This window comes from Littorina saxatilis, unplaced genomic scaffold (genome assembly GCF_037325665.1).
Source record: "Littorina saxatilis isolate snail1 unplaced genomic scaffold, US_GU_Lsax_2.0 scaffold_824, whole genome shotgun sequence".
Taxonomy (NCBI): domain Eukaryota; kingdom Metazoa; phylum Mollusca; class Gastropoda; order Littorinimorpha; family Littorinidae; genus Littorina; species Littorina saxatilis.
This window is the reverse complement of record NW_027126573.1, coordinates 14909-26139: the sequence shown is the minus strand read 5'-3', so window position 1 is coordinate 26139 and position 11231 is coordinate 14909. Positions and strand designations below refer to the sequence as shown.

The 11231-nt window shown below is 42.8% G+C and overlaps 1 protein-coding gene across 1 annotated transcript; it reads left to right on the top strand.

Annotated features, from left to right (window-relative positions):
- Nucleotides 1-7008: 7008 nt before the first annotated feature.
- Nucleotides 7009-7627, top strand: LOC138955010 (uncharacterized; the record flags this gene model as incomplete). The annotated part of the gene is made up of 1 exon (XM_070326734.1): nt 7009-7627. A coding segment is annotated over exon 1 (619 nt), but the record flags the coding sequence as incomplete, so codon positions are not given.
- Nucleotides 7628-11231: the final 3604 nt, after the last annotated feature.

The following is an 11231-nucleotide window of genomic DNA, read 5'->3' as shown; positions in this document are numbered from 1 at the left end:
AAATAACGCCAAAACCGGCCATCTGAAAAAGGACATCGTGGTACCTCGTGTTTTGAATATGCCACAGAAAAATAACAAGAAGCACAAATGAATTGCATTTAGTTTGATTGAATGCCTGAAACATCGCTTTACAGACGAGACCAAACGTCAAATCTAAATCTCGAGAGAATTTTTTTTTTTCGATAACCGAATTTTAAGGTGTCGCACGCAAGATGTGTCGTCATCACGGCATACATTTTTCAATCGCAGATATTTACTAAATTTCTTTTTCAAAAACTCTGGAATTGATGTCGACACGTCAAGCGATAACGGTGTATCAAACTGCTGTCTTTCAAGTAATCCAGCAAAGACTGCAGAACTTTTGAACAGCATTTTTGAAAAAGATTTGAAAATTTCGTCATATCTTGCGTGCGACAAAATGTTCGGTAATTAACGGTTATTTTCTTTTAAAAACAAAATTTACATGTACAAATATCTACTTCATCTACGGAACCACGTGACACATTCTGTGTTCAAAATTTGTGAAGAAATCACGAACCACGAATGCGCTATCAAGTGTTGAAATTATGTCGTCAACATCTTTTCAGATCTTGCGTGCGACACCATCTTGCGTTCAACATAAAATGTCACTACCTTATCGAGTTTAATGGGTAAAACTAACTATTTGTTGTCTTAGTTTAATCTTCTTAATTAAAAGCGTAATAAAACCGAACTTCCAAGATGAATTTTAATTGAGATTAGCGAAAGAGCGGGCACGCCAGTCGACCTTAAAGTAAAAGAATGATAACACGAGCGTTTGTCGTGTTGTCTTGCGTGCAACACATTGTCCAAAAAGGAAAATGTATATTTTTCTCAGACGTTTTTTAAGTTGAAACCTTGAAACTTCACACACATTTGGGGTTTAATCGCCCCCATGCATGGTAAAAGTCTTGTTGACCCTTGTCAGATTTCAAGGTCACGGCTGGGTCACATGTGGTTCAGAAAACGGATGAAACATATTTTTTCAGAGATTTTTGAAGCTAGAACCTTCAAACTTCAAACAACGCTTTTGCTTAATGATTGTTCAACATGGAGAATTCAAGGTTGATCCTTGAGAAATGTGAAGGTCATAGCAGGGTCTCGCGTGGGTAAAAAAAAAAGGAAATTGTATTGAACTTCAATTTATATAAAACCAAAGTCTGGTTGATCTGTTTTAAGATTTAAGGTCAAATCTGTTATTTAAGATCAAATCAAATAGAAATTTGTTGATGCTTAAATCTTTGAAACTTCCAACAGGTTTGAGGTTTGACAACTTCTGGACTTTGAAATCTGGTATGGTTGATCCTGGTAATATTAATTAGTCAAAACATCAAGATCAACAATTATACAATAAGCACTTTCACCAATGTCAAGTGAGCAATAGCAGCAAACGTGAGTCTTATAAAAATTATCACTTTTTGTGTGACCTCAACTTGACCCCTCTGAATGCTCTCAATCATGGAAATTGACCACACTTTGATTATAACCAAACAACATCAAAACTTTGGAATGTGTGAAGTTTCAAAGGTGTTGCTTAAAAGGCGTTCGTGAAAATGACAATTGTATGTGTCTGACTTCAATGCGACCCCGCTGCGACCTTGACGTTTGATTTTATCAACCAGACTTTCATCATGTGTGAATGACTTCAAACACTATAAAACTAGTTGAAGAAATTGACAATTTTTCAAAGTTTAAGCCAGATGGCACTGCTGTGACCTTGAAATTTGACAAACATTAACCAGGCGGTCACCTTTTTTAGAAAATAACCTTAAAGGATCTTTAACCTTACTGTGACCTTGGAATTTGATGAGGTTTAATTTAACTTGCGTAGTGTGCCAAGTTTCAAGGCCCTAGCTTCAAAAACATATGAGAAAACCTCATTGAAAAATGTATATGTTTGACCTCAACGCGACCCTGCTGTGACCTTGACTTTTTCAACCAGACTTTAATCGTGTGTGAACATTATACACTAGAACTGTGTGTATTTTCAAAGCTCGTGCTATAAACGCGCTGAATAAATTGAAAATATTCCACATTTGGACCAGATGTGACCCCGCTGTGACCTTGAACTTTGACAAAGATTAACCAGCAGGTCACTTTTAATGAGGTTTTATAAAAATGCTGAAAGTATGTGAAGTATGTAAAGTCTAACTGATCTAGTATTAAAACATGTAAGACGTGACAACGACAATTTTCCAGTTTGCAAAGGAAATTTAACCTCGCTGTGACCTTGAAATTCAATGTTGTTTAATGTGATGTGCACCATACCTGGAGGTCATTATACTTTGGTTGTGTGCCAAGTTTCAAAGCCCTAGCTTTAAAAACGTGCGAGATAACCTTAATGCTATGACTCAGTGCCGTTTTGAATGATATAACGAACAAAATTATCGTTATTTGTAAAATCATTTGGGTAAATTTATCTTTTCTTTTCGTAATTGGGTTCCAGCATCTGTTGTCTTAACAAAAATCACAATATCAGTCGTGTTTGTCAACTTTTATTTTTTAGCCCCTTTGTCCGCTTTTCGTGCGCACCTTTTGGCACTTAGTCATATATGCATTACTGATACCTAGTGTCAGATGTAACATAATAAACCAGTACTTTTGCGCGTTATCGCTTGTAACCTGTGTTTGTCATTTCGTATGAACAATATGTAGTACCAGCCTCGCTCACGAAGGCGCGCACAGTAAAAAACTTAGCTGCTGACGCCCAGTGAAAGAACTTTAGCTAAAGTAAACAAACTTAGCTGCTGACGCCCAGTAAAGAACTTTTGTTATTGACGCTCAATGAACGTAAACGTAGCTGTTGATAACCAGCAAAAGACTGTATTGTTACCTGTCACTGTGTTAGTGAACCATATTTTAACATAGATCAACTTGTCGGTTAGAGATCTTCCTACTCCGTATCCGGCGCATTTTTTGTGACTTTTGTGTATTATCCCAAACGACCCTCAGATCGATTCATTTTACTTTATAACCAGATAAACCTTATGTAGGTTTTTAGTGCTTTTGAATAAGCGAACATTGTAATGGAGAAGATTCCAGTAGATAAACCATTGGAAGCTTCAGGTTATGACGTTAACGGCGATGAAGATGAACATTCTCAAAGGCCTAGGCGTGACATTAAGCCTACTGAAAAAGGTAGAGAGTACCAGATTGAGATCAAAACTAGAAACTTTGCAAGACAACGAACATTCTTGGAACGAGCAATCGGTGAGGTAGTAACAGAGCTTAACCAAGAAACTCCTAATCAAGAGTCGTTAACCAGTCAAAAACAGGTTATTTTGAGCATGTACAAGGATCTTGGTGACATAGAGAAAGGTCTTCGTAGTATTGGTAGCGGTGAAACCATTCAGGAAAGTTGGGATGATGTTCAGAGAACAGTTCAGAACATTATGTTTGACATTGATCGAGCTCTTGACAGACAAACGACTAGTGTGCAGGTGACTAAGGAGCCTACTCCCAGGCATAGCAGTGTTACACCTAGCGTTGGGTCATCCACCCACAAGTCAGCCAGTGTTAAGGCATCTACCCACAAGTCAGCCAGTGTTAAGTCATCTACCCATAAACCAGCTAGCATTATGTCTGCCGGCCACAAGTCAGGTAGCAGGAGATCAGGTAGCCAAGTAGCTTCTCGCGCCGAGTCTCTCCGCTCTAAAAGTGTTAGCTCTGAAGAGGCTAAATTGACTCTTAAACTAGAGGCTGCTTCTCTGGCCATGAAAGTGGAAGGTGACACTATAAAGGAAGCTCAGTTTAATGAACTGGATCTCTTACAACAACAACAAGCTGAGAGAAATGCAGCTAGGCAGATTGAAGAAGCAGCTAGGCAGATTGAAGAAGCTGCTAGGCAGGCTAAGGAAGCTGAGAGAATAGCAGCTAGGCAGGCCGAAGACGCAGCTGAAGAGATAAAACAGAAGAAGGTTTTGAGACAAATTCAGTCCACTGAATTAAAAACTAGCTTAAGAGAACAACAAGCTATGTTACAAGTATTGGAACAAAATGACTCAGTTCAGCAGGATATCCCTGATCTACCGTCAGTCGATTTGTTGAACACTAGGTTCCACCCTCGTCCTTCCGTTCCCCTGTACAGTCTTGGAGCCCCTCCTCCTAACAATGAACATACAGCGATAGGATTAGGGACAGGTGCTGCCGTCATTGCTGACCAAGGGACACACCAGCCAGCCATGGATTTCACGTCTGTTCCTGTCTGCCAAGCTGCCGTCATTGCTGACCAAAGGCCTCACCAGCCAGCCCTGGAGGTCACGTCTGTTCCTGTCTGCAACGCCGCCATCATCCATGACATCTCTACTGTCAACGTCAACGCTGCTGTCACCAACTTTGTTGCAGGAACCACAACGACTGAGCCACGACAGCACGCGTTACCTGTCGTGGACTTCGTCGTTGGAGTCAACGCCTCTACAAGCGCCGCTACTACCAACAACGCCACCTACGAGGCGTGTAGACCTCAACGAAGCGAGGATGTCAACGCCCCCCATCACGTTGGAACGAGCGCTCCTTTCGTCCATCAGGAGCCCTTCACACCCAACTACACGACGGCTGCAACTACATCCTCCATGCGGCCTACAGCGCTGCTGACCACACTGCAGCACCCTCTCGGTGCGTACACTGGTCAGCCGCCTCTGCACAACGGTGGACACTCAACGACAAGCGTCACAGGCTCTCGCCCGCCTGGTCTTGACCACACAGGCTGGTCTTATCACCTACCAGAGACAAGGGAAGGTGATGAGACGCAAGAACGACACACCTACTTCCCAGAAGAACGTCACCAACGCATGGACCACAGACGTTTTCAAGTTACCCCACCCTGTTTCCCCTATGATACCCACCTACATCCCAAACCAGAGCCTTTCGTGCCCACATTCCTGGACCCACATCAGACCACCCCCAAAGTTATTTGGGAAAACGAAAACGCAAGGCCCCCTGCGTACATGAACTTTGACAAGGAATGTCATGCAGATCGTCCATTTGCCTCCTACCCCCCGTCTGCGTACTTCCAACGTCCACTTGCTACTCCTGCCAAGCAGGACACTCCTATGGACTCTCTCGCCAAAACCCTATCAGACGCTCTGATGATCAACCGCTTGCCGATGCAGGAGCCGTGCATTTTTGTTGGTGACCCTCTCCAATATCCAATTTGGAGATCGTCGTTTGCGTTTCTCATCGAGAGACAGAACATAACCAGCAGTGAGAAGTTATTGTATCTGCAACGGTACATCGGAGGTCAAGCAAGGGAGGCCGTGACCGGCTTCTTTCTGCTGAGAGAAGGTGATGCCTACGAGAGAGCCATGGAAGTGCTGGAAAATCGGTTCGGCAACTCGTACGTCGTTTCGCAAGCTTTCCGGACCAAGCTGGATGAATGGACCCCAGTCAAAAGCAAGGATCCCAAGGGACTCAGAAGCCTGGCCGATTTCTTGCAGCAATGTTCCGTTGCTGCCCAGGAAGTTGGTGGACTGAGCATCCTGGATGATGCCCAATACTTACGGAAGATCGTCGGAAAGCTCCCAGACTGGATGAGTCACAGATGGTCTAGAACAGTTGCTCGAACCAAGGTTGAAAAGAAGAGGTATCCTCTGTTCCATGAACTCGTGTCGTTCGTTACCCTCGAAGCAGACATTTCTAACGACCCTGTTTTCGGCTTGACAAGTGCATCGGGGACACCAAGAAAGTTCACAACGAACCTGTCAACCCTGACAGAGGATGTCACCGCATGTCTGCACTGTCAACTTCCGGACCATGACGCTGGGACATGTAAGGAACTCATAGAGAAGCCTCTGGTTGAGATACGAGATTTTCTGTTCAAGAACCGTATCTGTTACGGATGTCTCAGAAGTAAGGATCACCAGAGCCGTCAATGTAAGCAGAAACAGACGTGCAAGAAGTGCAAGAAGGCTCATCCCACTTGTCTTCACGATGACAATTTCAAATATCAGAACAGTATGAGTGAAAACAAAGGGGCGAGTGAACACAAGAACAATTACCGTACCTCTGCTGCTGACGTTCAAGAGCCATTGTCATCGTCGACCCCTACGGTGTCTGCTCTTAAGGCCAGCGAGGAAAACAGCATCGGCTTCACGTCTATGATCGTTCCCGTTCTCGTTTCCAGTGACTCTAACCCCAACGTAGAAGTGCTGACGTACGCACTACTGGACACTATGTCCAACGCCACTTTTGTAGTGCAGTCAGTGGCTGAAGAAGTTAAAGCCAAATCGCAGCCGACTACACTCAGGGTCTCCACACTGACTGAGGACAATGCTGTGGTCTCCGGCAAGAAGTACTCTGGATTGCGTGTCCGCTCTCCTACCTCCAGTGAGTTTGTCAGGCTCCCCTCTGCCATCTCACGACCTTACCTGTCCGTTGACCCCACGCAAATCCCCACCTCAGAGACTGTCAAAGTTTACCCACATCTCCAACACCTGTCTCCAAAACTGCCCCCCTTGTACCCTGATTGCGAAGCAGGCCTACTCATTGGCTACGACTGCGCTGAAGCCCTCATGCCCCTAAACGTTGTCCAAGGACTGCCATTTGCAGTAGAGACTAAGTTAGGTTGGAGCATCGTCGGCAAGGCACCGCATTCCGTCGCTTTTGATGGCATAGCCTCGTCCATGCGCGTCATCGTCAAGCCAGGATCGAGGGAAGAAGAACGTGTAGCTCACGTCTACAAGATACAGGTGGACGAAGTCTCGTGTACTGACCCATTACATGTTATGAAAAGAGACTTTGCAAGTGACTCAGGATCCATGTTCCAAGACGATGTAAAGTTTGCGAAGATCGTGAAGGAAAACGTGAAAGTTAACGAAGCTGGTCACTACGAGATGCCCTTACCATTTCGACCAGAGAAACCGTCCCTCCCCGACAACAGAGGTGCCGCAGTCAAACGTCTGATGGGCCTGAAACGCCAGTTCAAGAAAAAAGCATGGGTACCGTGATGACTGCGTCAAGTTCATGGCATTAATCTTGTACGGGCTGATCATGATGTGTTTTGCCTCTAGGGCGATCCACATTGAAACTCTGGATGACATGTCGAGTGATTCTTTCATCAACGCCCTACGCATTGTCTCCATGCGAGGAAACATATCACGCATTTGGTGTGACAAAGGAACGAACTTTGTAGGTGCATGCAATGAGTTCAAACTAGCATGGAAGGAGATGGACTCTGAACGACTGACATCAAAGATGCTGGAAAGCAAATGTGAGTTCAAGTTCAACCCCCCTGCAGCTAGTCACATGGGTGGCGTTTGGGAGCGTCAGATCCGAACGATACGCAGCATCCTGAATGGTCTTCTCAGAAGATCAGGCCAGCGTCTCACTACCTCATCACTTCGTACGTTCCTATACGAGGTGATGGCCATCGTGAACAGTCGACCACTGTCTGTCGAGTCATTGGAATCGGCAGATGGACCACGCCCGTTGACCCTCAACCACGTCCTTACCATGAAGTCAGGTGCTATCCTTCCGCCCCCTGGTGTGTTTGAAGATCCAGACCTGTACGCCAGGAAACGTTGGCGCTGTGTCCAGCGGATGGCAGACGAATTCTGGCTGCTATGGAAGAGCCAGTACCTTTCACTCTTGCAGAAACGTCGTGTCTGGCAACGTCTCCAGGCAAACGTACAGGTGGGAGATGTTGTTGTCTTGCATGACCAGAACTTGTGCAGATCAGAGTGGTGCATGGCTCGTGTTATCGAGGTGATGCCTGGATCTGATGGACTGGTCAGACGAGTGAAAGTGCATGTTGGAACAAAGGCTCTAGACAATCACGGCCGTCCCACTGGTGATAGTCGCATATTAGAGCGACCTATTCACAAAATGACTGTGTTAGTAGATCGTGAAAGTCACAAAGACAAAGCTGTGTAAGCAAACTGAAAGAACATCGAACTTTGGAGTGTTGTTCCAATTTGACAGTTGTTGATTGTTGCGGTTTGTTTTTATACCAGATGATGTAACGGACATTTATGGTTTAAGTGGTGCGTTTTCTTTATGCCGTCGAGTAAATGACTAGTGGCATTTAGTTGAAACGAGATGTGTTGAAACACTGAAAGTGATTGAACCATAATATTGTTGTGTAAATGTTTTGCAACACAATGATTTTGAGTTGTAAATTTGAAATGTCTAAATCTGCGTTATTCTTCTTTCGATATAAGGAATATGTTTGTACAAAGGTTTTTTGAAGTAAATTATATTAATATAATTTCCGGTGGGAGTGTGCATGCCGATGTGGCATGCATTCACCTACTTTTTGTTGTAATTACGTTTGCTCAAGCCATTGCACGATGTAAAAAGAAGTAAACCGTGTTTTTATTGTGGCACCTTGTTGTGACCCGTTTTGTGGAGCGTTAATATTTTTACGTGAGATTCACGTGCTCCTTGTTCAGTTGTTGTGACCTGGTTTTGGTCGGAGCGTCACAAACTGCGTCGTTTAGTTCTAGAACACCGTGAGATTCACGTGCTCTTTTCCGTGTCTTGATTTTGGGGTGAGCCCTGCGAATCTGCGTTGCAAGTTTTAGAATACGTGTGACTCACGTGTTTTTAGTTTTGTAATGTCAGCTAGTTCCTTGGTCTTCTTTCTGTAAATATACCGTTTTAAGTTTTGAGCATGCACGGAGTGCGTGATCGGTTACTGATTGGTTGTAAAATAGTAGTTTCACCCGATTCTGTCTTAGGAATGTTGTTGGTTGGTCAATACGGTGACCTTTGACTTTTGAATAACTATTCCATGTTAGGTTTTTGTTTCCATAAATACCACTGCTTGACTCCTGTCTCGTCAGTCGATCTGAGGGTTTTAGGAAGTGTTTGATTTTTGTTCTGTAAACGTATGAAGGTTAACAAGTGAACCAATGGAGTGTTTCTTATGTTTTAACGTCAACGTAATGTTCTTGGAGACAGTTGTTTCTCAAGTGTGAATCGTTTTGTGCCCTTCGTTTGAGAGGCAACACGTTTTGGTACTGCTGGTCAACCCACACAGCGCATAAGGTAATTTTGTTGTTACTTGTTTGTGTTGTGTTTTGGTCGCCATTTTGTAATGACTTTGTGAGTTGTTTATGTATAACGTGAGTTGAAAGTCTGACTTGTTGTAGTGTTTCTTTATTGTGTGTTCAACTGTTCTAGTGTTGTGAACGTACAGCAATGTTTTGTAGACGCTAGAAAGTCGCTAATGTTTATAATGATAACTTGTGTTTTCTGTGGTTAACGAAGTTCGAAGTGAAACGTTTTCTCCAACTTTTTCAGCCTTACGTTAAAAGAATTTAGGTGAAAGAGCTTGCGGTCTGTGGTGATCGTTTTGTAAACGGGCTTATTTCTTGTAACGTTATTGAGGGAAAGTGGATGAGTAAATATCTTGTTTGTGACTTTGATTAACGCAGGAACGTTGTCGTTAGACTTTTTTGGTATGACAGTTTTCTTTGTATTCCTGGCCTGATGAGTCAATGTTTGTATTTTTCTGAAAGTAGCCATTTCGGATTTAAACGTATGTATGCTAAGTTTCTTGAGTATTCTTAGTGCTTATGGTATTGTTGAACGTACGGAACGTAACTCTTTATTGTTGTTGAAGGACTAACCAACGAGTGTTTGGTATTTGTAACTTTCTTGTCTGTTTGTCTTCGCCTGTCTTGTGATTTATTTTTCTTGTTTTTACTTCTCGTGTCTTGTTAATGCATTTAATACCTTTGCCATGTCTAATAATTTGTTTTCTTTTCTCTTTTTCTTTCTGTTTAGTTTTTTACCGCAATACGTAGTACTGTAACTATATATATGCATTACTGATACCTAGTGTCAGATGTAAAATAATAAACCAGTACTTTTGCGCGTTATCGCTTGTAACCTGTGTTTGTCATTTCGTATGAACAATATGTAGTACCAGCCTCGCTCACGAAGGCGCGCACACTGGTTAACACGATTAACAGAGAATAAAGAAGTACAATTTATGCCATGTCGTTTCTGAATGTAGGTTGGGCTTGCGGAATATTGTTTGAATACTGCACCTGCAACGATGACGTCACACGTGACGTCGAAGCGACAGGTAAGCGAGATGTAAAGTCTAAAATGAGCACTCGGTGAGACTTACTGCCTACAATACACATGGCAGTCGGTACTCCTGCGAAAAAGTTGAATGGCATGAAAGACATATGAATATACTTTCTAAATTGTTTTGTCGTGGAACTCAGCAGTAGCAGCGTCAATACACAATTCGAAGGCAAAACATCCAACTACACTGAGCACAAAACAGAGAGGTTATTTCTTCAGTGCTACAGATCTCATGTGCCTTTCTTCTGCTCAAAAATTGGTTTAAAGGATTTGAGCATTATTTGGGTATGACGTCACATGTCCCTGTTAACACCTACTCACATAAATGAGGGGTTTTGACGGCATAATTCGTTTATGGGAATCTTTTTAAACCGTCAAAAAGGCACATCAAATTTAACAACATTTCACATGTTTTACACCAGTGAGTTTCATTGGAGTCTTAGCTAACAGGGCTTACCTAATGTGTTTAAAACTGCCGCGCAGTCAGGCTGATCTAACGTATGAAAGTGAGCCCACAAGGTTGAAAACGACAAGAAATCCTGGGTTTTGAGAATGCTTGTCCTGGGTAGCTGCAGTTGATATGCAATAAATCTAAAACTACACGAATCAGTTTCTTTAAATCACACAGAACGCTGACAAATACTCTCGTCTCTATGCGCGTCATATTTGGAAAGAAACAGAAGATGAGATAAGACGTTGTAACTGTTTTCCGTTAACACTTTTTGAACGTTGGTAACGTCACTGAGACAAATGCAACATCATTGAAATTGTGCATGCTGAGCAAGTGGTTGTGTCCCTATAGGCGTTTTAAGTTTCAGAAACATTCTTCCTCGGAATCAAAAGTTAATTCCGTTTCAAAAGAGACAAAAACTTGAATACGTTGCCTGGTGAGTTTCGGGCGATTTTTTTCAAAGGACACTTTTTAATGATTTCGTTCCCCGTCTTCCAATAGGAAGTATACAACCTTTGCAGACTATGGACTATTTCTCAATCTACATACACTTTCTGTTGATGTTCCGACCCTCACACATAAATAAACATGCTCATTTCAAGAATTTCCAGACACTTAGTTTGTATAAAGTTGTCGTCCTCGAATTACTGTTTGCCTGTTGTTGTTCATTGTCAAGACTAGAAGTTAAAGTATAATGTCACTCTTTTGTAATTGGATTCACTCAAGC